The sequence below is a fragment of the Lasioglossum baleicum genome, chromosome 4 (genome assembly GCF_051020765.1).
Source record: "Lasioglossum baleicum chromosome 4, iyLasBale1, whole genome shotgun sequence".
In the NCBI taxonomy this organism is placed as follows: Eukaryota; Metazoa; Arthropoda; class Insecta; order Hymenoptera; family Halictidae; genus Lasioglossum; species Lasioglossum baleicum.
This window is the reverse complement of record NC_134932.1, coordinates 13,529,200-13,555,003: the sequence shown is the minus strand read 5'-3', so window position 1 is coordinate 13,555,003 and position 25,804 is coordinate 13,529,200. Positions and strand designations below refer to the sequence as shown.

The 25,804-nt window shown below is 44.3% G+C and overlaps 2 protein-coding genes across 4 annotated transcripts in view; one reads left to right on the top strand and one right to left on the bottom strand.

Annotated features, from left to right (window-relative positions):
• The window catches only part of LOC143208351 (prolyl 4-hydroxylase subunit alpha-1-like), a 214,685-nt gene that overhangs the window by 49,508 nt on the left and 139,373 nt on the right, over nt 1–25,804 (bottom strand). The window lies entirely within an intron of this gene.
• On the top strand, nt 5,920–13,326 carry LOC143208347 (putative helicase with zinc finger domain). Of its 2 annotated transcripts, XM_076422726.1 has the most exons (6): nt 5,920–6,303; nt 6,538–7,208; nt 7,322–8,017; nt 8,083–8,598; nt 9,677–10,275; nt 10,382–13,326. In XM_076422726.1, exons 1-6 carry the CDS (start codon nt 6,081–6,083, stop codon nt 10,425–10,427), a joined length of 2,751 nt encoding a protein of 916 aa, XP_076278841.1. In that variant the 5' UTR covers nt 5,920–6,080; the 3' UTR covers nt 10,428–13,326. The 2 variants fall into 2 exon arrangements, with proteins under 2 accessions (XP_076278841.1, XP_076278842.1); XM_076422727.1 differs by having other exon boundaries at nt 9,677–13,326.

The window sequence follows — 25,804 nt, the reverse complement described above, 5'->3', positions numbered from 1 at the left end:
TTAGCGAGTCGTTTCCAAAGAGGAACGCGGGGAAAATATTGAATTTCTTTCGGAATGTTTTCAACAGCGTTCTCTATGAACGTGTTTTTATGTAACAAGCAATTTAGGAAGTTTCGTGAGCCGATACGGCACGGTGGAAACGTGAAATCGACACGGTGAACGAGGAAAGTCGTGAGATTCCCGCGACGCGAGATAACGGCGCGTGAAAAGCGTCCGCGTCGCGTCGCGTCGCCCCGAGGACAATAGCGTCGGGGGTGTCCCTATCTTTCGCAACGAAGTTGATATCGCGATCGAATCGCAGTCCAATTGTAATTGGATAGCCCGGCAGACATCGATCTGTCTGCGAGCCGAAAGAAATTCTCCTCGGGCGCGGCGGCTTTCCTCGGAAGCTTTCCTCGCCGTCTTATCGGTGCCAATGCTCCGCGATAATGATAATTGGGGCCGTCTCCACTTCGGATGCAAATTAATTCTCGTTGAAAGAAACTCGTGTTACTTCCAACACAATTATTACTTTCCGGACAGACCACGTATTATTTTCGACGAAATTCAAATTCGAAGATGCAGCTTTTATGCAACAAGTTCCCCAATGCAACTTTGAAAAAAGATTTAGGTTGCAGCAACCCTCGTCAGCTTAACCGGAACGTATCCAATGTCGAAAAACAGCTGAGACGGGACTTGGCATCGTAATCCAGGGACTCGGTCAATTATTTCGTGACACTTGTAAGTGCGGTGATCAACGGTGGCGCACGAGGGTGGAAGAGGGTGGATGATTTTCGACGCCGGAAGCGAAACGTGCTGCTGGCGTTCGAGTACGTGTCGCAGCGGATGCGCGCGCGGAAGATCGCGGCTCGGTTGAATCAAGATTTAATCGAATAATTCTGTTGGGATCTAATGGCGGGGAATAATTTATCGGGGCCCGGGAGTCGAGCTTTCCTAGATAATTATTAAGCCAGCCGGCTCGGTTCTCCCCAGGCTCGAGGGCTCAGAGCGCTCAGGGCTCTCCCCTGTCCTGGGATTGGCCACGACAACGCCAATTCCAGCCGGGGCCGCGAACACCGCGAACTACTTAGCCGAGCGACACGTCCGTCATCTACCCGTACAGATTACGTTGATTTATCGTAATTTACGAGTCGACGGAGTGCTAGAGAGAGAGAGAGAGAATGAACGAGAATGCCTCGACGTTACTACGGAGCCATTATCGTTCCGCGTCGATTGTCGAGCGCCGTTATGAAAGGATCAGCCGACTGTCTGCGACTCGACTACTACCGAATGCCATCGAAATGCTCTTCCGAATGTCGTCGGGTCGTTAATTAGGAGGTCTATGCTACGGTGTATTAGCGAGGTGTACAATCCAGAAAATGATAATTACATGGAAATACTCTTAGGTGGTGGAGAAGGGTGACGCGAGAGGGCTTTATTCACTGTGGAAGAGCCGATTGGCTAACTTCTGGCATTTGTGGCTTGTGAACAGCTCTCAATGCACCATTTCATTCCTAAGCTGATCTTTGCTGATCTTTACAATCGCAATTTTTCCTGCCGAGATTTTAGTATGTAGTTGAATATCAGTGTCTGTAAGCTGATCCATAAAAATTGATCTTCCCATAACGATCTTCAGCGCGACAGCAAAAATTTAATGGTTCCCATCAAATTGACTGCCCAACTCAATTTTATAAGGTAATATTCGTCTTTATATCTCTTAAACTCAACATCGTTTTTTCAGAAGTGACCGCTTGTATTTGCGGATTAATTTTACTGTCTATGTATAATTGAATCCACAAAAATGTACCTTCCCGAAAACATTGTTACATTGATATCAGAATCAATGAATTTAAAATGAACTCCCCTCCGTATATGTATACATATAATCTCCAATAAGAATCACAACACCTCTAACAAAAATAACAGAGGAAAATTCTTCGAGTACCAAATATTCCATCCACTTCAAACACGATCATCGACCGACACCAGCATACCACGACAGAATCCTCTAGGCACCGAGCCGGCCAGCCATCCAATTTTTCCATATTAAAGCAAACCTGGTTCCCCCGGTCTCGTGACTCGTCTACACCCCGGGTATCGTCGAGAACTCTCCAAGCAGATAAACTACCCCCGTCATAGACCGTCGTGTGCAAGAGCCGGGGCCGGGGTCATTCCGAAAAAAGAGCAGCTCCCTAATAACTGACTGATACCGGGCATTTGCATTTCAAGCGGGCGAACGTCCGAGTCGACTCGAGTCGAGTTCAGTCGAGTCGGAGTGAGAACGTGTGCCACGGAAAACTCGATTAAAAAACTAACCCGGCACGCTGGTATCGCGCCCCAGGGACACGGCGGAGGAGCGATAACGACAGTTCTTTATATTTCACCTGCGTCCAATAACGAATCCTCTCGTTAGCGGGATTTCAACGTTTTCCCCTACTCGTTCCCCGTGTCTTTCTCTCCCCCACACCACCCCCGGTTGCTTTTCCTCTGCCCGGTTTTTTTCGATCACGCTGGACGCTCCTCGATCCCGTACACATCCGTCTGTTTCTCATTCTCTTTCTCTTTCTCTTTCCACAGAGCACCAGCCGCCTGTGTACGCGACAGATTTTAATTAGCGATATATGCGAGAGCCCCGAGCGATCGAAGCTTTTCCTTTCGCGCCACCGGCCCCACCCCCGCCTCCGCACACACTCCGTTCTCGCCCTAGCCTACGGCCGGTGTTTTTCTCGCCGCGAGAACCCGTGAAAAATACCACCCTCCCAACGACTACGACGCGACGGCTTCGTTCGTTTTCCAGACGAACCTCCACCCCCATTATCTTCGATTCTCGTATTAATCACGGATCCTCTGACGGGATTTGCTTGTTGCCGTTGGCGAGCGGTTTATCGCTGCCGATTCGCAAAACGGCAAACAAATCTGACAGCTTCGTTGTTTAGTGAGTATTATAAATACTCGATGGAGTTTGCTGTAACTTTTGGTTATACTGCATCAGATCGTCCCTTAAACGATGAGAATTTCCTCACCTGTTTCTTCAATGTGGAGTACAAGAACGTTCGCGTACTGTGCTATATGCAAGAAGTAGAATTGGTTGGCCATGATCAGACGCGCCTGAGCGTATTCCCTGCATGTTTAAACTAGTTTTCTCGAAAACGAAGCTTCGGATGAAAAAAGGGTTAACCTAAATTTTTTTCCTTTCTTTTATGTATAATAGAATCATCCCCCGGGCCAACTGTATATTCCTTCAGTTCTTGCAATCTATGAGATCGCATATGTAGAGAGAACTTTTCGCCCGGATTTGGTAAAGGATGATTTTTCTGTGTATTTGATTTTTGGATACAATTTTAGACTGCATTATGTGCGTGCATATTTTTTTACACAGGATATTAGGATGGTTGATAATCCACCTAAAATGATCGTCATTAACGTACCATTAACAAGAATAATACATATACTCAGCGTGGCTAACGATATGCAAATCGGGTTCATTATAATTATCACGTAGTCATCGTCGATGGGAGCAGTAATTCGTCACGGTATTGCTACACAGCGATACCACGCGAAGTATGTTAAAACGAGAATGATTCAGCGCCGGGTATCTCTAACAATAAACAGTGCTGGTGGGTTCTGCGCGGACGATCAAGAAAATGCATTTCTCATGTTTTAGAGAAACATTGAAATTGTCTTGAATTTTGCTGAAGCGTGCGTTCAATAATTTTTCAAACATTTCTGGACCGTATAAACGGACGAAATTCTACAGTCTAAAGTTTCGCAAACTTTCCCCTCGACGGAAATATACAATCACTACAAAAATATAACCTTTTACATCTCTATTCCATTTCCTACATCCTGTATCCATTTCTCAAAGTCCGAATCCGCTACAGTAAAATACAAAAGAAGAAGAGAATCAATCAGCTTTCGCAAAGTTTCGTAGTACAAAACCACCCCCTATTCTCATGATCTGTATTCCATTTCGTACGTTCTGTAGCTATTTCTCCAAGTCCCAATCCACTAGTAAAATACAAGAGAAAAGCAGAGGATCGATTTTTCAAAAGTTTTACACAAACTATTCTCAAACTCCCAATCTGCTACTAAAATACAAAAGACGAAGAGAATCACCATAGAAAACCACTCTCTGTATAAAATATATATAGTATGTACATATGTATAATACTGCAGTGTGTCCATGGCTCATTCAGTTGAACTGGAAAAATATTTCGATTTCTGATCGCGAACGAGGAGGGTTTCGTGGGTGGAGGCCGAAAAGAAGAGTTCACGGCTTAGTTTCGGTTGTCACAGCGCGGCGTGAACGGTCCTAGCAGATTTAGATTTCCCACGGGCCCGATGTTCGAAAACAGACAAATAGTTTATCTCGGTGGTGGATGCACTGTAAACTGGTCAGCGCGTTCATGACTGCCAGATTTTCCCGCATTTTTTCCAGCCCCTTTCACCCGGGGCCGGTTTCACGGCGCGGCGCCGAGGTAAATGGAATAGCCTGGTATCAAGGGGAATACCTCGAGCAACGCACGAAATGGTCGACGATTCGAAAGCTTTCAACCCATCGGGGGCTAACCGCGACGCCACTCCTCCAGTTCCTACGCTTCCACCCCTTTTCCTGAGACTCTTCAGCCCCGTCCTCACCCTCGAAACACCCCCACACCATCCCCTTATCCAGCCGCGTCCTCGCCAACTCGTTCGCCAGGCCCGCAGGATAATGGCGATCGTCATTTAGCCACTTCCGGTGGTTCGATAACGTTGCGCGATTTACATGCGAATCTTCCCCTGAAATTTCCAGGAGATTGCGTGCCACAGCCGCTGTGGAGACTCTGCTCTGATCGTTTTTCCACCCCTTGTTTATTTCCATCCCTCTAGCACACCCCATCCTTTCTATAGCTGTTTTTTCTTTCGCGAGCCCGCGAGTTCACTTTTGCCTCTTGCCGGTGTTTTTAAACCGTTTTTTCTACCATCAGGATTTGGTAATGGATTTAGACCGAGGACCCAGGCGACAACCCTTCCGGCGGGGCTGTTGCACGGAGTGGTTCTTAATCCTCCAAGACTAAGTCTCGAGACTAACAAGGGGTGCTCCAGACGAGGTCCCCTTCGATTTCAATAAAATGGGGTGCTAGGACTGCGATAAATGTTTGCGTGCTTACATCGCCCACTAGCTTCGAAAGTGGGTATGTATTCAGTTTGTAAAACTGTTGGGTTGTTGTTAAAGACAATGATTTACTGGAACGTGATCAAGAAACGCAACCCTTCTCCCAGTGCATACGAATAGTTGAAAACTGCTAATCGCTAGACCGCAGATTTTATGCATGTGTAGGAAACGCAGCAGGCAAATAAACATGTATTTCTTCTTTTAATCATTTTAACAAGTCAGATCATTAATGTAATACGTAGTATTCTTACGAGTTTGTATTCATAACATGCATAAGATCCGCACTCGAGTCCACGGGAAGATTGAAAGAATTGAGCTATGTCAATATAGCATTATTTCCAATTTGTTCAAATGATTAAAGAACGAAAGAAAATAAAAATTGTCTGCATCGATTGCAAGAAATAGAAACTGAATTGGATGTTATTTCTTTCTTTAATGATTTTAATAGATGAGAAATCATATAATATTGACATGTTCAATCTTTAAATTTTTCAACAATTTTGAATTTCATCTATTCAATTTCACTATAAATGCATAAAGATCCGCAGTCTAGATATCAGGAAAAATAAGAAATATTCAAATGTTTATAGAAGAAGAAAACATTCAATTTGGTTTCTACTAATTGTAAGTATAGTTGTAATTATCACGGAAAATTCTGATTTTCCAATAAAATGGTTTCTCCAATTCTCCACCCGTAATTCGTCGGTAAAGTCACTCTCGCGTTCCCGAGCGCGATGAAGTCGGTAGATGGCGCGGGCTGCGGTTAAATTTGACGTCCTGGTCGCGCGTGCGCACGGTGCCACAGTGCTCTGTCAGTAGTTGGAAGCGTCGCGTACCCTGTAGAACTTATTGTTCCGAGAGCGTAAATAAAGGATCGGTGGTATGATGTAGTAAAGTAACAGGTGTTCGGATCTGCACGTTCGTTACGGTGTTCGAGTCGGTGGCCATGGCGAATCACACAGTCGCGATGAACGGAGAGGTTAAGAACTTTATTCCGTATGGTTTCGCCGGCGAGTTGCACCGTTGTTGGATCAAGTCCGAGAACCCGGAAACGATCATCACTTGCAAACCGACGGACGACGTGTTAATCTCCCACGACCCGAATCTCTGTTGCCGGTCGACGACCAACAAGACTATTCACACCTGGACTTTCCGGATTTGGGCGCGCGGTGAGTCCTACCGAACCTCACAATACTCTCTCATTTTCTTTGTATCTCTTCTCACTTGCATTCACACACAAATAATTAGCAACACAACAGATCATGAACATTAGACGCAACCAGCAGCGTTGAGCTCAAACTCTGTTTCGTCGACTCGTTGTACCTATACATGTATTTTTCTTTGTCCTTGATGCGACACCGTTACATAATGGTTGTGGACACGGTGGTCTTTCGTTTATCCAGGTAAAAGGTTGGAAAGAGTAGCGTTTTCCTTGAACCAGAATCTCCAGAACTTTTTCCTGCAATCTGTGACGGAAAAGGTGGACGAGATCGGAGTAACGGATGGTCAGATGTGGTGCAATAAGGAGATTAAGAGGCCGACCAAATCTAACAAAGAATACTATGTCAAAATTGGATTCACTGCTAACCAGTATGGCACCTACAGGCAGAACGTTATCTTTTATTTTGGAAAGTATCCTGCCATACTTCAGAGACTATGTATGGACTGTTTGCCACCGGAGGATTTCGTACGAATACTCACAGCCACCAATTACCAGTTCTCTCATCATCTGAGTCACTTGGTCAACGATTCTGTGCAACTGCAGAAATTTGAATCGCCATTCGTGCCACCGAGAGATCCGAAAGAAGAGAAATTGTCCATGATATACCCTTATCCGGATAAAAACAACTTTTCCCTGACTCAAGAGACCCTTACGGACGAGCATTTAACACTGGAGAATTACAGGGGTCGCCTCCATGAATTAATCTCCATTGAAGAGTTAGCCAGGCACGAACAGCTAGCAAGATACAATATAGTAGCTCACATGCGTCTCGTTTGTCATTACATTTTGAGTTCCACGGGTGACGCGTCCACAATCGCTAAATACGCAGAACCCGGTGGGCTGTTTGGTCAGGTGAGATTAGTATTAGCAGTTCTATAACTCTAATCCCTACCATGCTCTTCTCATAAAAGTTTCCATTCTGCCTACAAAAGGCTGAAAAGATTGACACTGAATTTTTCTCACAGTTACCCTTAAACCGCAGTATCTCGGAGGATACAAAAAGTGGCCGGCTGTTCTTACGAAGCTGCAACACGGTATTGTTCAAACATTTCTCGAAGGGCATGACATCTTCAACGGTATACGAGGCCTACATAGAGGACAAGTGTACGCACATGGTGTACATTAGACTGTCGAAGGACTGTGTGGAAGCATTGAAATTACAGGAGGACATGGACTTGATGGTGCAGGTGCAATTTGTATTGAACCGTTTGCCGTTCTGCGAATGGCATAAGGCGGTGGACAGTTTGCCGGACGTGGGGTTGATTTTCTTGAGCAAGGAGGAGATAGAGCTGAAGGAGAGCGACATTTTTGAGCAATTGGAGTCTAACGCGGAAACGTCCAGCCAGTATTGGAAATGGATGTTAATAGAGCTTATGCTGAACGCGGAGCAAAGAAGGGCCGTGGGTATCATGACGGCCCCCACAAGCATATCCATGCCGCCCCTTTTGTTGCTGGGTCCATTTGGGACTGGGAAAACGTACACCATTGCCGAGGCTCTCTGTATCCTGTTGACGAAGAGCGTCGAGCACAAGATACTCCTCTGCACGCACAGCAACAGTGCCGCGGATCTGTATGTGAAGGATTTCTTCGACAACTGGGCAAAGAATTGTCCTCGATTGAAACCGATTAGGATCTATTACAAGGGCAGAGCAAAGAATACGGTATGTCCTTCGAAAACGCGAGATCGTTAGGCAACGCGGCTCTCCATTCATCCGCCCGGTTTCAGGTGCATCCAGTGGTCCTCGAGTACAGTCTGATGAAGGACAACCATACTTTCCGCGATCCGACCGAGGAGGACCTGCGAGACTGCAACCTGGTTGTGACCACCTTGGCGACGGCTAGTTCCTTGACTCACCTAAACCTCACCTTCAGCCACATAGTGATCGACGAGGCTGCTCAGGCGCTGGAGTGCGAGGTCCTGATACCTTTGTCCATGGCCACGCCACAAACCCGTCTGATCCTGGCCGGTGATCAGATGCAACTCGCGCCGGAGATCTACAGCAACCTGGCCAGCGAACGAGGTCTCGGCGTCAGCCTGCTCGAGAGGATCTACAAAATGTACCCGCAGACCCATCCCTGTAGAATACACCTATGTCAGAATTACCGATCCCACAAGGACATCATTAAATTCACGTCCGAAATGTTTTACGACGGTATCGTGAGCCCTGGTAGTAATTTATTGTTGCAACACCCTGCGATGCACCCTTTGACCTTCTACGCTGTCCACGGGGAGGAAGTGCAGGTAGGTTTGATTTTTTTTTTATCTCTTGGCTGGCTTGTAGTTGATGCTTTGGTCTAGCAATCTATTGATCGATTGCAATGGTACTGAATCGTTGATGTTGGACAAAATTTATCAACTATATTTCACCACTGTACGAAATTGATCGATCCGGATGTGGATGGAAAACATGCTAGTCACGAAAGTTTAAAACACGTTTTGGTACTAAACCACTAAAGAGTGGTCCTAGCATTTTTCTTTCGACACGCTTTACCCAGGGAGAATTTTTGTTTGTTTCCAGTCGAAATCCGAATAGCACCCGGTAAATCTTTGTTCGCTATGTCTAGGATTAGATCCACAATAGCTCTCCAAATCGTACATCGAAAATTGCAAGCACCGTGCTATTTGTCGTGCTATTTGTCGTAGGAGACACTGGGGGTAGCGCTCCACAGCGACTTTGAGCAGTCAATCGATTTCATTTCTCTTAAACAAGAGAACACTGTTAACGAGATTCTGTAACCAGTCGCCAAACGTCCCCCTATTCACTTGACTACACAACCTTCGCAATAATTCAACTATCTCCTGTCACCGAGTCCCTCGTCCGAAAGCGCCTTCCCGGGTGTCGCAAAATACCTACTAGGCGCTGCGATTTCAATTCCGACGTAGGATGTGCAAGAACTTGAAGATATCGCCTTTCTCGACCACTATTCCAATATTTGCATTGCTTTAGATCCTTCCATTTTCCATAAACTCAAAATCGAAGCTGATAGTATACATCGATTTCACTTCCCCTCATTTTTTCATATAATGTAAAGACGCTAAAATAACTAGCTTTGGAAGTCTCTCTCAGAAAAACTGTGTAGCACCACGGGACAAGGTAAAACTAAAATTATTCACGTCGTTCACAAATAATTAGATTGCGGATTTTATGGATTTCTAAATATCGAAATTTTTGCATAAAATCCACAGTCCATAAATCGTCAGCAGGCACAACTTTCCGTCGCTGGGTAAATTCTCCAACAAACGAATCATGCTCGACAACGACCCTCTATGTACCCTCCAAGATCCCTATAGTCTCATCTGAGTGCAACTCTGTCAACAGGACGATCAATCAACGGGTCACGCTCACGCGGGCGAAGTGTTCGAGCTGGTGAACCGCGTTTTGGCGTTGAAGAACAGCTGGCCGGTGAATCGATGGGGTCCGTATGGCGACGGTTCGATCGGTGTGCTGGCTTGTTACGCCGAGCAGGTGCAAATGATCCGCACGGAGCTGCGGAAGCTGAAGCTGTCCGAAGTATCAGTTGAGAGGGTGCTGAACGTCCAGGGGAAGCAGTTCACCGCGGTGTTCATCAGCACCGTGCGGAGCCGGACCTGCTGCAGATACTCGGCGGAACAGAACGTGAAGGACTTCGGGTTCTTAACGAACCCCAGGCTGCTGAACACCGCCATCACGCGTGCTAGGTGTCTCGTAGCTGTGGTCGGGGACCCGGTCGCTTTGCTCACGATCGGCTCCTGCAGGAAACTGTGGCGGAGGTACTTGGAGGTAGCTGATGTTCACGGGATCGACCGGGAATCCCTCAAGTTCCACCTCAGCGTGGTCCCAGAACTGCCGAGGACCACGCCGCTGAATCCACTGGCCAAGGAGTTCGTGCCGAGGAACCAGTCCACCTGCTCCATCGAATACGTCCCCGTGACGATGAGGTATCCCATCGTTCATTGTCCCTTTCTTTGGAAGTAGAACATACTTGGTTTGCATAATAGTTTGCATTATAATTTGATTTTAACCCTTTGATCTACTCTTTTACAGCTCTCCTCTGCGCAACAGAGTATCTTGTAGATTTTATGTCGATTGAGTGCATTGATGACGGAGTGAAACTGTGGATCTTTATGAATTTTCTAGCATCTTAGCATTTTTATAATTAAAACAGAAGATAGCTGTAGCAATAGCAGTTTCTTCGTATTGTTAGCGATAAGAGACTCTTTACTCGGTAAAGATAGATTTTTACTATCTTCTTGGTTTTATAAAATGACCTACTAAAATATGTAGGAGTTCGCATAAAGATCCACAGTCTAATGATGAGATACCCGGTTGTCTAAAATTTTTCTCTTTCTACGTAGATCGTCTCGTCTCGTCGCGTCGCGTCAGCCGGAATATTTATAACATTTTCATTTGATTTTACGCCTTTGATCCGGATGTTCTGTTACTGTTCTCGACGCGACAGGGTATCTTGTGGTGGCGAGTAGGTTGTGGATCTTTATGCATTTGTAATAAAAAGGAGTGGACCGAATGAAAAACAGTAAACAGTCAAAAGATTTAAAGAAAAAATACTGTCGTATCATTTTCGACTTGTTAAGATTCTTAAAAGAAGAAATAAATATTATAATATGTAGCTCCCGTATTTCGGAACTTGATCCAGACAAGTTTTACTTTGCATAATTGTCCTCGGTCTAGCGAAGAAAAGTTCAATTTGGCCGGCGAACGGCTCAATTATCGAACATACATCGATCGATTAGGTTAATGAGATACATATATCCGATTGTTCGTTCACGGTTTTTTTTAGATGTTCGTTTACGTTGAGAAATTATCCATAAGAATTTTACTTGGTTGGACTCGTTCGATTTGATCCTGCCTTGGTTTTCTTATCGCGACAGGGTATCTTGCGTCGAATGAAGTGAGTTTGAACATAAACGCATTGCGATCGAACGTGTTCGGAGTGAAATAAGTGTTTTTCGAGTGTTTGCTGATGTCCTCTGGAACCGAGGGCACATCCACGAATTAGACATTTTAAGGGAATGGAGAAGTAGCCGTAGAACTTGTATTTTGAGTTGTTTTTCGGGGAATGGTGCTGTATGTTTTCCGATCGTGTTCGAGCGAGCGAGAGTGAAGCGAAAATGCAGTGAGTCGAGTTTGTGTTTCGGTTCTGATTTTCGAATGTCTGTTGTCGATCGGAACGTCGCTTTGCGTACACGCACCTTCGTGTTTTTCCAAGAGTTTTCTTCTGTTGATCCTCGGAAACGTACAGCGCCGTTTCAGGAACATGTCGGGAGGAAGTAGGATTCGTTCCCACGGTGATACGGAATAGTATACAGCGAACAAAACTTGTTGGTTTACGTAGCTTCTTTTCTTTCGATTTATCATGCTTTCGGTCGATATCGACTTCATTTTATTGTACAGATATACTATATATACATAGAAATATACTATATGTATAACTCTATTTTTTATTTCGTCGACCAATCTTCGTCCGGCGAACGTTGGATCGTCTCGATTGATCCCTCGAGATGTATATTTACACTGATTATTCTTAGACTGTCGATTTTATGCATTAATGGCGCCGCTGAATAAAAACGTAGTTAAATAAATTTATCCAACGTACACGGATATTTTTATCCTTTAACACAATACTTTCGGGGTTAGCTGTAAATATATCTGCACAATGCATTTCTGTACAATTCTAGATGTGCTATTCTCAAGATTAGATTTACGTGAATTCTATATCTGCGGCACTCGTTCCATTTTCGGAATTGTGCATTTTAAACATGACGAGAATAGTGAATAAACTGCAATTTAAAACTGAAAATTATGAAACGTTTATTATACCGAGACATAGAGAGTGCTATACGTACATATATGCTATGGGTGCATAAAATTCGCAGTCTAATCGCGGGTCGCAATGATCTGCGTGCGCCGCTCGACGACCGAGCCTCCAATCGTAGTTCAGAACCCCTCTTCAAGTATAAATTCTGTTACTCTTCGTTGTATAGACGAGATTTTATGATAATCTATTTTGTATGTGGATAAATATAAGTGATATAAACATGCGTACACATATTTTTTTCATCGAGTACGACTGTACAGAGCAGTTGCTTTCACCTGTGTGCTATCGCAATTGTATGAAAGCCTCAGAAATAAAGGAAACGTCTGCACCTTAACATCTTTCCGTCCGCGTCCGTGTGTGCTCTCTCTCTCTCTCTCTCTCTCTCTCTCTCTCTCTCTCTCTCTCTCTCTGATTCGTTGACGAGTCAGATGATCACCGACGAGTCCCACGAATGGCACTGACATCTTGTCCCTTTTTCTCTTTTCGTGAAAAGCGAAAAAGTGACGCGGTAACACTTTTGAAAGGTCGACTGGCGCCATTGAATGAATGCGACCGACGACCCAACGAACAAACACGCCCTCGTGTCCTTTTATTTCTATAATTAAGCGCTACCTGGCTCGCCAACAGTCTTACAAATAGAATAAAATGAGTGCACGGGGTGGGCCGAAACTCGTGACTCTTTATTGGGGGATGATCAGGCCGCGGAAATTCGGAACAAAGAAAAAATTAATCCTCCCGCAAAATTCTAGCACCCTTAGCTTCTCTTAGGAGAAAAGAAACAAGCTTTAGCAATTAAACTATTTCTTTGTGAATTTTTTCGTAAATCATTCTTTATCTAATATCTTATTAATCGACGGCATTGTTTTATAAAATTTTGTATGGAGAAAATATTCATTTCAGAATTAAATGATTCAGTGTAAATGATTGAAAGTGTAGTCACACATCCAGGGTTAAGGGTGCATACTTCTCGCAGTATACATAGTATAACTGTTCGCATAAATTACCTACACAGCGACCGATAGCAAATTGTGCTTCGTTATCGGGAAACTTTCTTAATTTTGCTTGAAATATTACGAGTTTCGGAACATTTTTTCGCGGTCGTACATTATTGTCCTCGAACCTCGTAGAGATTACGGCGCGGGACGATTTTTATGGGCCGGTATATAAAAGATCGAGAATAAAAATGGCAGACGTAAGGTATTAGGGTTCTCCTGTGACAAGATGGGGCGAGCGAATGGGCACTCCCGGTTCAACTCGATTTTCCACTAACAAGGGGTATATTGCCGAAGGCAGCGACGGGATTCCAGCAATATTCTTGCCTTGGCCTCTATTCAATGCCACGGGACCGTACGGAATTTATACTGGCAAGTCCCTGGCTGGGACATAGTCACTTTTTAATTCGAGCCTGTTACTCTATTAAGCCCGGTGGAATCTATTGCACGCATATTTCACGCAGTCTCGGAATTTCCCTTGTGTTCTCTGTTGGTTGAACCCTCGCACAGTGGGCGAGAAACCGATTTTTTTTGGACAAAAATCTGCCGACAACTCAGTTTTTCATCGATTCAATTGGAATTTTTTTAAAAATGTTCATGAAGGACTATACTTTGATGACATGCTGCGCGAAAATCGTTAACTGTCACAAGAAATCAGGAATCCTTATCTACAAAACCCAATAACTCCGATACTTCATCCGCCCATAAATTTGCGTGGTCCGAACTTTCTTTAGAAAAGCCGAATCAGTTGCTGCAGTGACTGGATTAAACGCGGTAATTATCACAAGATTGCATAACATTCTTCAGGTAATTACATGTGACAAGAAAGCTGATTCTGTGAAATCGGAGACGGCTAAATTGTGCATTAAAATTTATCCGTGGTATAAACTACCTCCATCAGTTCATAAGGTACTGCAACATGGAAGTGAAGTACTTGCTACATTTGAACTGCCAATTGGTTTGTATTCAGAAGAACCACAAGAGGCAAATAATAAAGTCTTCAGGAAATCACGAGCTGAGAACTCCCGAATGTGTTGCCGCGAAAAGACAAATATAGATATTATACGGCATATGCAGTTATCATCCGATCCACTTATAAGCTCTCTAAGAATAAAGGATGGCAAGCACAAGGAAGTTCTTTCTCAAGAAGCGAAAACGCTGCTGTTGGATCAATAAATTAATGTTATGTCTCATAAGTGCCGAATGTAATTTTATTCAATTGGTAATTCTCAGGGCCCGATTTACAGTTTAAAATTTTACAGTTTAGGGTTTAGGGTTAAGAAGTGTCGGCAACTCAGCTGGGACATGCAAATTTATGGTATGGGCGGATGAAGTATCGGAGTTATTGGGTTTTGTAGATAAGGATTCTTGATTTCTTGTGACAGTTAACGATTTTCGCGCAGCACGTCATCAAACTATAGTCCTTCACGAACATTTTAAAAAAAATTCCAATTGAATCGATAAAAAACTGAGTTGTCGGCAGATTTTTGTCCAAAAAGATCGGTTTCTCGCCGGAAATTCTAAAGAAGTCTTGGCGCTCTTTTCATTTTTTCATGACACTTTTCGTAAAATAGCTCCGAGTGTGAATTTTCTCCTATTTACGGAGCAAAATTTCTATTGTTTCCTCTCTGTCACGTTTCCCACGCCACGGCTTCATCCGGCCATGCAACGAACGCAACATTATTTTGCTGATTATCATTACCGCGACGGTCGTTTAATTGGGGCACGTGTAGCGACGCGTGACTCGGAGCGATACAGAGCCGCCGCGCCGCGCCGCGCCGTCGCCATCGATCAATATTGAAAACACTTAATACAACACGGAGATACGCAATAGGGCTTCCGGCATCGGCGGGACGTATTATAACTGCAACTACACTAATGGCGGGTCCACGAACCCGGCCCGGAGAAGATGTAGAACCCGTGCGCGGGTCGAGTAGTCACGAAAACCCGCGGTTCTCGTCGTTCCCAGTCAATACCACCGGGGTGCAACGAGGAGATATTATATGGTCGCATTAGCGTTTTCAGACGCGTATCGTCCTTTCTTATTGCGTCGTAGGCGGAAAGTTATACCCGGCGACATTACACTCGTCCCCACATCCATATTTATATCGAGGGAGGGAAAACGGGTCGCGATATATTGTGCCCGCAGCTGCAACAGTACCGTGATTTCTGGTCCGTGAAAGACGCGAGGGATGCCGCACAATTCTATGTATATCGTTCCGCCCGCCTTTCTCTTCTTTAAACAACCATCTCCGGCTTTACCTGGACAATAATGCGAACTCTTCGTTGTCTTAGAATCTTGTTAGACGATAACACTGCGAGTTTCTCTAAATCGATTGGCTCCATGGCTAAAATTATTTTAAAGCAACTATAAACATTCTATTTTCACCGCAAGAAAGCTTTTCAACTTCCAGTGCATTCTCCATAAAGCTTAAAAATAAAAATTTAAACAGTCTTGTGCAAATGTTCCCGACGAAGACACAGTTCAGCGGAATAATCGATGTTCCGGCCAACGTGTGACGATGTTTTTATTCGACAGACGGCCTGACGGAGTAAACACGTTTTTATTCGAAACCGCCGCGTGTGAATTATTCGGCACACAACTAATATTTTAGCAATCACCGATTCGCGAAGTATCCGTCGGGTTTTCAACAGTCATAAATACGAACCCCCCGAAATCCGGAAGACCCTTTTGTGCCGTTTAATGTATCGTATTAGGGAACGCGGGTCTGCAGCACGGGCCGCCATTTCCGGCCCGCGGTATAACGATGCACATCCTCCGCCGTTGCGGAATATTGCTACAATAATTTTCGTGGCTCGTTGCTTCGACATTTTCCAACGGCGATTCTGCCTCCTACGCCCACACCCCCATGGGCACACGCGATGTATCGCCGACCCGGCGACGGAAGTCGATTATAACGTAACAATTTCGTTGGACCGCGATCGCCGCGATGCAATCGGCCAACAAATTTCACCGGATTGTCGGGCTGCAGCAAACCGACGGTCAACATTTGCCGTTAATGTTGCTCCACCCAACCCACGCTGACCGTGCATCCTCTGGGATTCTTTGTAGCCCGGCGATTTATTGCCCCGCCTGCTTTTTATTAACTTTCTGACGGTCTTACCGGCAGAATCAAACCCAATAACATATACACTCGATGTCGTTATTCTTCCGTGCACCGAAGGGACTCAGATTTTTACATTATAATTCTTTCAATTGTTCTAACTTCAGAACCACTTCGTTTTGGGGAGTATGACGGATCGCTTTAAATCTACAAATTTTTCGGCACCCCAGGCAACACTCAACGAAAATTGTTAGATAATTAGCTCGTTCCAAGATCAAAGGGAATACGAAACTTTGAGCTTGCGGCGTACGAAGAAAACTTTGGGCAACCTGCATCGCCAGTAAGCTTTGCACAAAAGGTACATCTCTGCCTTTGATTCGCGAAAATAGAATCGCAACCGTAAGAAACGCCGGCTTTCCGAAGCTGGAGGAATTTCTGATCCTAAAAAGTGTTTGAAGTAACGATTGATGTTCTTGATGCCAAAACAGAGCCAGTTTATCTTCTTTCTTAATATAATAACACATATGTATAACTTGTTACTTAAATTAACAACCTTCGTTGGAAACAGCGGTCCACAATGGACTTTTCTGTTGTTCTTGTCTCCTACACCCTAAACTAGCAATCTAGTCGAATCAATTGCCGCGATCGAGTTCGTTCAACTTTTCCCTAATTGCATCACGATTATCGCGATACAGGGTCTCTTTCAATGACGCCCGCGGCCACTTTCCCTCGCTAATTGAAATTTCTCCGGGCAGCTTCGACAGTTAGCCTGTAAAAATTGGATGACGTTCCTCCGCGAAGTTCCAGCTAAAACGGGAGAAAAAAAATCAGGCCGTAGGGTAGGTAGACCGGGTCAACTTCATCCCTCGACGAGGGGCGGAAAGCTTAAAGATTAATCGACGGCTAATTAGGGGTCGCTCGGAGCCGCGAGAGGATAGTTTCGTCGGCTGGTCGACAGCTGGGAGTCAATAACTAATTGATCCGTGGATAATGTACGAGATACCCGTGGATTATCGGTGACGAATATACGGTGGTGATTCGAAACCGTACGGACAAAATAGATTGTATTTTTTATAACATTCACTGTATTTATTGTATTAGGCATTATTAGTTTGCGTCATTCAATTTTTAAGTTATAGCAGATTTTTAATCAGTGATATATTATATTTTCGAAGCACAAAGAATGCATTAAACATTCATTACGCAAACTAGTGCACTCGGAACTATTTTCACTGGAAAATGAAAAATTTCTTCCGACCTAGAATAATATTTTCATTCTCTATGATTTCTTAAATTTAGTGGATATGAAATTGATGTAATAGTATCTCATACAATAGTTAAATGTCTAGCAATTGATTAGACACCAACATATCTAATAATGTAAACAATATTTGAAATAATGATATAGTGGTGCCCTAGAGTCACCATTCTAGTGCTAATGATTAAAAATTGACTAAAACAAAAAAAAGAGAGAGAGAGAGAGAAACAGTCAATTACATAATTGTGATCGTTCTAAAAACGGATAATGCGAAATTAAGGCTAGCCGGTTTCACCAGCAGCCCAAGATTATGCGCATAAACAGGTGACAGTGTTCTGGAAGGGATCAAGGGCTCTCAGGGAGCCTTGATTGGCCACCAGGAGCAGATTTCTGCGACTTCAAGCCATTTCCCGTAGTTCGCCGCGGTTCAGCCGGATCAGACTGGGTTCAGAGATCGGTCTCCAGAATCCACGTCAAGTCGAATTAGCATAATCCGGCGGTATCGCGGCTGTGTTCCTGTGTGGGGTCCGCCAACGTAACTCCTCCGGTGACATAATTTTATCGGTCGCGCAACCACCGCCCCCCTTCGGGCGGACAACAACACGTTGACACGCGGCGGGACAATATTGCTAAGCAAGTGGGACCCGAGGACACAATCTGTGTCGGCCAAGTAACGGGCAAACGTGCGCAAACGTGCGCACACAGGCGCAATCGTGCATCGAAGATGCGCATTAACCGGCGTACGTGTGGCCACCCCCGCACGCCCGCTACGTGTACAGGTTTCGCGACAATACAGCGGGATGTATATCAGCCTGTGGCTGTCATCGCAGTATCTACCATGCCCCGATACCAGGTATTAACTCCGAAATGTTGCCCGCTCGATAGAATTATCCCCTCGCGGCCTCTAATCGTTCTTAATCACCTTTAGGGCCAGTCTGCCAATCTTCCGCGAACCGTTTCCCACCATTTTTCATCGCACCTCCACCACCAGAATTATTATAGCGTTTTATTACCTGTAGCACAGTGAATCGTCTTGTTATCGAGCACCTTTGTAATCTTCGGAAACGGACAATTCAATGTTGAGTTCACTGAAGATTCGAGTTCAAAATAAAGTTACAATCGATCTGCGAGAAATCGTATCGATGAAATGAATTCCGATCGGCACGGTCAAGTTTCAAGCTCTATTTTATCTGGGAATCGTGGTCGCGAAATTCATGGTGAAATTTCGCAAATGTCTCCTCTTCAAAGCGAAGGAACTACGGTAGCGTAGGGTCGAAGCAAACGAATCGACGCGACGATTTAAACGTTTTTCAATCGATCGCAATTACGAAAGTTTGTGAACGAGTTAACTTTTCACGCTCGTCAGCGAGGTGTTTCCGAATGACGAGGGTGGATAACTCGTTTTACGCGCTTAACGGGTTAATGGCGATCGAACGGTGCGGCGCGGCGCGGCGTAGCGCGGCGCATAGAGGGGAACGAGATGAATATGAAAGCGGCGCGGCGGGACATACATGGGAGAGAGCGTTCCTCCCTCGCTCGTCTTTTTCCTCGATTTTCAATTTCTAACGGGCGAACGCGCGGAATGAGATCGCCGCGCCGCGCGCCCTGCCGAGCGCTCATAATTTTCGCCCCGATACGACCGACCGAACGTATTGATGGACGATCCTGGCATGCTTTTGACAATTTCCACGTGGCGGGAGGCTTGCTGTCGGTAATTTCGGAATTCGCCGACAATTCACCGTGAATTTTACAAGGAGCATCCCCCATCAGCTCGCGAAATTGCATGGCGATAGTGCGATCATTGCTGGATTCCTCGAAATCACTTCAGGGAACATTTATTTCAAAATTTCTTCATTCGGGGACATAAAGATGCACTTCTGAAAACGCTCACTTTACGAGAGTTGGTTGAGGTTACAGGTCAATAAAAACACTAACAATCGAGATTTTCATTTTGACTGCGGAATTCAAATGAAGCAATAACGAGTATACACGTCGAACGCAGGGCAAATGGTCCTATTATAGATTTGACGACAAACGAAGAAGGATTACATTTTTATTTGGTAAAAAATTAACAATTCATTCTCGAAAAGGTTATTGTTATTGCACCGTAATAGAGAAATGCATTGACGCGTATACACGTCGAACACAGTTAACTGGTTAAATTCGCTTATTTCTGCGTGAACTCGATCAATGTTCCCCTAATTTCGTAGAACGAAAAAGACACATTTGTATTTACTGATCCGCAGTCCACACAGTGCTTTCTGAAGTCTAGTCTTATGGATCATGTTTTACTGGTGCGGCATTTTTGCGACGATTCCTCACGCCACGGAGAGGTCATAACGAATCGAAGTATCCAATATTAATCTCCTAATATTATTTCCTAATGAACTCCATTGTATAGTTCATGGATTTGCTTAGCTGCTAGACTGGCTCCGTGCAGAATCACCGCTCCACTGTGCATATACATATAGAGACCGAGAGAGAGAGAGAGAGAGAGAGAGAGAGAGAGAGAGAGAGAGAGAGAAGTGTATACTATGTATCAAGCATCGATCGTTCCCTTAATTACAAGTTGTAGAGGGTACTTGCTACTTCTGTGTACAGAGTGGTCCTCCGATTATTATCTTAATATAAACCGGAGCGAGTCACGTTAACTCAACTCGCCGAATGGAAAAGCCTACTACCCTCGAGTCGTTTTATTTCGACGATGATGATTTCGAACACCCGAAACACCAATTTATTTGAAATCATCAGATTCCGCAGAAATTACTATCAAAGTACATTGTGTATCATCCTGAAGATGCTGAACATAGTTTCCGGATGTAATTCAATTTACTGAAAACTTCGTAGAATGGGTAACATTTCGACATCCTGTTTGAGCAGTGTCTCCCAATTAATTTAGCAAAGGGAGCGAAATTAGCGAGGCTGTGTTGTGTAATTTCTGGCTAAATAGGCTGCGGACGTTTGTCCATTTATTGCACACGATTTTTGGAGGATTCTGAAGTAGAATTTTCTAGATAGAATACATTGGGTACAAAATTGCGTTTGTTTAATGTCATTGCTAAACATCGGACATTTTATATGCAACAAGCAAATATAAGGGGTTACCATTTCGCCTTCGGTTTTATTCCTTTCGTACGAGCGTGGACGCGGCACGCAGAAAACTGTGGGTGTCGGCGATAATCAGCGATCGGCGCCGGATCAAACGAGATCGGCGCGGCGGTCGTTATGCGTTTCGCGAATTTCACCGGGAGCCCGGTTCGGCTCGCAGGATGAGCGTCGGACCGTGTTTAATTGGAAATTTCGACGCGGCTGGGAAAAATTCGGCACATCGTCGTCCCGCCGCGGTCGCCGATACCTATCGCGCGGATCGATCGGGAATTATTCTCGCCCCCGCGCGCGATACCGAAGTCAATTTCCTCTGGCCGGTTCTCTCTCCTCTCTCTCTCTCTCTCTCTCTGGCGGACCGGTGAAATTTTCCAGAGCATGTAGCACGCTTTACACGCGTTCGATTAAGCTCGCCGCATCGAACCTCGCCGGGAACGCGTGTCGAACACCGTCCCCGCAAACCACTCCCTCAGCACCGAACCGCGGCTACAAACGGCCGAACAAAGTTGTTCCCGTGTACGAGAGATCCTTTAACACGTATATTCTTCCTTCTCATTTCTTTTCTCTTCTTTTTTCTCTGTCTTCCAGTTTTGAGACTCGTGCCGATACGCTCTCGGCTCTCACTCCTCCGAGTCGTCGAAATGACACGCGAAATTGCCTTCCCACTTGTTAGCGCTCGTATTCTACTCGTATTCTGTCACCGGAATTTCTTTTTTATCTTTTTTTCTTCGCCGAGGTGAAAATTCTTCGGCTGTTGAAAAGTATTTTATTGTACGTTCGAATTTTTGGAGCACCGCTGTGAATATTTTTAGGGGTCGTTGCGCGGGCATGTTCGAGTTTTAGGTGAAGCATTTTGTACCTCCTGGAAAGTTTTATTGGTTAATAGAAGGGAGAGAAGAGAAAACGTGGGAGTGTTTAGTTATTTAAGAGTCGTCTAGAAGAATTTGGGATATTTAACGGAGTTCAATTTCTTCATTAATGTGCAAGTGATATTTTAGATGTTGAAATCTTTTCGCAACGAAGATAAACTAAAGAAAATAAATATAAAAAAAAATTGGGAATTCGCAAGAGAACGAGCTTTCAAATCAACAATTAAACAAATTGGTAACAACACATGATACCTGCTCGTATTAATTGCAGTTGTTCTAGAAAAGCCAGCGGAATTGTGTTTTATGAAGAACGACGTGAACTTGTCGACACAGACTCGAACAGGTTGGTTATCTTCGAGGATCGAAATTGAGCAATTAGCCGAGCACCGAGTTCCGAATAGTTCCGATACTAATCGGTTTACTAAGCTTTCTGAGATGTCATACGATTTCCTAGCAGCATAACAATATTGTTAAATTCGTTATTAAATTGAAAATTTCATGAGTGAAGTTGTCTTTTCGTAAAAAAAAATCTGAAGAAGCAAAAACCGTGCAAAGTTAGAATAACATAAAAGCGTAGCGGTCCTCCATTTCTGTAGCTGAACTGTAACAGAGTCGAAAATTGGCTGGGCATTCATTTGTAGCGTCGCAGACAATCCACGTCCGGGCTTTGAAAGCCCGTTCCAAATATCCTCGTTACGGAATAATTAAATTACTAATTCTCGACCCGGAAATTACTGTTTCCTTTGACGGGGAACATTTTTCCGGCGGCGGCGTGGCGCAGCGCGGCGGCTGCGAAAAGCCGTAACGCGTTCGCGAACAGGAACGGGTACAAGCACACGGTGAATGGGAATGCGTCGCTGCAGAGGGAACGGCTTTACGAAAAAAGGAACAATGTTCCGTGAGCGATTCCGTAATCGTATCACCGCGGAATTGCTCGCGGAATTAGAGCAAAGTGCAAAGAGAATTGAATTCAGCGCCGAGCCTCTCGGCGTTCGGTGCGGCGCGGCGGCAGCCCAATGAAATCGAGCGTATTTATTCGGGATCCGGTCGCGGCCGGTTCGACAAATTTCGTGCCCCGTTTTCGAAATATTTCGACTAGGTGGTTTCAATCCGGGGCGGCGAAGCAGGGGACGGGGGACGGGATACGCGCGATACGTTTTAATTGAATTGTTGCGTGTTTTGCTGGACCGGTTACGAGAACTATCCGGTCGGGTGCAATTCAATCTCGATATGGCCCTGTAAATTACCAAACGAAACGGTCGGGGGACGAACTTATCGCTGGATCGGCACTTTATGTAATTAAAACTCAGCGAACGGAACGCGCGTTCCCAAAAATGTGCACTTCTTCAAAAAAAAAAACGTCTTTGTAATTTTCTTTAACGCTAAATCTACCGAGCTGTAAAAACGGCTGGGTTAGGTATGTGTTGCCTTATAGAACTGACATCAGAGAATTTATAGAGATATTTTCTGTGACTTTTATTATAATACATATCTATGTGCTTGTCATTATAATTTTAATAATCATAAAATAAAAAACTAGTGTCAACGCCAAGCTCACCGAGTCTTTACGTCGAGGAATTTGTGCTATGATTTCGAGGGGAATAATCAACTGTATAATTAAGGAATGTTCGAGGAAATACTTTTCACGCTGTTCTCGCGGAAACGTTGGAACAGCGAACCCCTGCTGGAGGTGGGGTTGGCTATGATTCCCTGGGAATTGTACTTAAATTATTTCGTAACGAGGATATTTGGACGGGTTCTTAATAAGGACGCTCGGTATCAAGTTTGCGTCGCAATCGCGTCCCGTTTAATTGTTCCTTTTCGGCCGGGGAAGCCCGCCATTCCGAAACTCGATTCCGCCTTTGATAAGGATATCGTTGAAACAGAGACTCGCGGAATTGGTTCCCTCCGCAACGACTCATTTCGCCATAACCCAGCCGCCTAGAATCAACGTTGAAGAAGTAGACGGTAAAATGGACGGGAAGATGGAGGACTTCCGGTACATATGTACATTAACTTTGTCGAGTTACCTTTGTCGCGACAGCCGGGGACACGATAAACACTCGACCCGAAATTATTCCGAGATTGAAACAAGTTTCGGATTAAACGCCGGGAGCACACGACGGGTAATTTCCTCGGAGACAATCATAATCGTGATTTATGATTATTTAACGGCGCTGGGATTGGATTAAAAAACCCATAAGGCTGGGAACATTAAAAAAAAATTATGTTCGATTATGTCGATTTGGAAAATTTCGAATGGCTTCTACAGGAAATTTGGTCGCATTTCGCGGCGCGGCGTCTTTAGACCATTCTTTAAAAACTTGCATAAACGTCCACAATCTACGAATGAATAATCAGGTTTATCAGTAACAGACAAACTGCGGAGTTTATACGTTTGTAGCAGTCACGATTTCCTGTGACGTATAACTGCGAGTGGTTTATTCAAATATAATGATTCACTGAGTATGTAATAAGTCGTTCTTAATTCCTGCAATTTTTGAAATCTCTGTTCGTTTAATGAAAATATTTTTCTCATTTCACGTGACACGTTTTTCTGACAGAGGCCCAACTCACACCTACGCTACGTTATGTAGCGTCAACGAGAACGTTGATCGTTTGGGATCGAAGAAAATTCGCGGGCGTCTCGTACGATCAAAAGATAAGTTCGCCGGTGGATGGTTCGTCGGTATTAACGCCAGCCGGACGGTTTCGATCGCTTCGCGAAGTCACGCGTGAAACTTTCGGACACGAAATTCCGATCGGAGCTCGACCGGCTTCCTGGATATTAAACGGGGATCCGTCGTTGCCTGCAAGTTTCCGAGGAATCTGTTCTACGTGGGCCGGAAGCGGGCTCGTAACACGAGCATGCCTCCTAATCGCGGCTGCTTCCTCTTTGCTCCGTGTTCCCAGACCGTTTTCATCCTTTACCTGGCCCCGTTTGCTTCCGGTTCGTCGAAAAATCGCGGCAAACGGGCCAACTAATTTTTTGGCGGCTCTTCCAAGATCCCAGAACTTTTGCAACACTAGCAACTCCCTGGAAACTTTTTACATAATCGTTTATTCTCCGCGTTTCTTCCGACAAGCGTATTCACTGAATTAACCGCGACTTTTCAACGCCATTTCCACGATAAGGAATATATTTGTTTATACATATATGTACATTTTTTCTTTACATCTGGTATCTTGTTTTTAGTGATTTTTCAGTCTTTTCCATTAGAATGAATTGTCTGATTTAGCTCATGGCACCATTTCAACTGCACAAGTAATTTCAGTATATGTATAAAAATGAAAAATCATGAACCCACCATATTTTCTTCGAGGATTACCATTTAAAGGAAAATTATTGCGGTTTTTTCGAATACGGTAGAGACATTGAAGAGTCTATTGGCGAACTTCCGGGCAGAAAAATATTAATATCAGCGACGCGACGTTCCAGCGCGTCCCTGCTCGCGATTTTTACTCGGTTCCCATCATTTACAGTGAAAACGTCGAAGCTTCCGCCACGTAAGAGGCGCCGAGGACCTCTCGGAAACGTATTTCACATATTTTAGTTGCTCCAGTTGGAGAATAATAAACGAAAACGAAAACGAATAATGGGATTTCCATGTTTACGTATAGAAATAGCGGCTACGCTGTCGAAGAAACATCGTGCTATTTTGTTTACTCGGTTCCCTAAACTTGATCCTGTGCATTAACCGACATCCGAGCCATTTAAATTGATATTCCCTTTGGAAAAATATGTTGAACGTCGACGAGTAATTCGCATTAACGAAATGAAGGAGTTTCGTCGTGTTCCGTTTACGCTCTTTATGTTTGCAAAATATTCCGAGACACCGGAGACCGTGCGGAGTGCAAATAACTTTTATTCGTCGTATATAATCTTGATGTGTTTACGAGAACTTTTATATTCGTGCGGTAATTCGTCGCTGGGATTTCTAAAAGGAAAGACGTCCCTGGTGAAGGATTATGTGTTATCTGGGAAATAAGAATGGTGATTACATAAAATTTTATTACGGTTTATAAACTCCCTTTGTCAAGTTCGTTTTGTTGCGTCTTCTTTGTTACATAAACGTTCGTTGTTTGAAAACTGTCGATTTAATCCGGAAATCGATAAAATCTAGATTTATCGGAAACTTGTGTGCGATATCAGTGTTATAAATGAATATTGAACGACATAATTCGAATTTTGATAAAGTAGAATTACCTCGGAATCTCTCAGCTGCGTCCTGAAACAACTATGATCCACGAGATAAATTGAAAATTAACGAAATAATGTAATTAGCTGATAGCATACTCTGAAAATACATTCGGATCTCATTGGTGAAAATGAAACTCGAAT

What these genes read in the sequence shown, in the direction of transcription:
- LOC143208347 (XM_076422726.1), top strand. Translation starts at nt 6,081, where the DNA reads ATGGCGAATCACACAGTCGCGATGAACGGAGAGGTTAAGAACTTTATT. An exon ending in CCGGTGGGCTGTTTGGTCAG is followed by an intron (nt 7,209 to 7,321) that starts GTGAGATTAGTA and finishes TTTTTCTCACAG; the next exon opens with TTACCCTTAAACCGCAGTAT. An exon ending in TCCACGGGGAGGAAGTGCAG is followed by an intron (nt 8,599 to 9,676) that starts GTAGGTTTGATT and finishes CTCTGTCAACAG; the next exon opens with GACGATCAATCAACGGGTCA.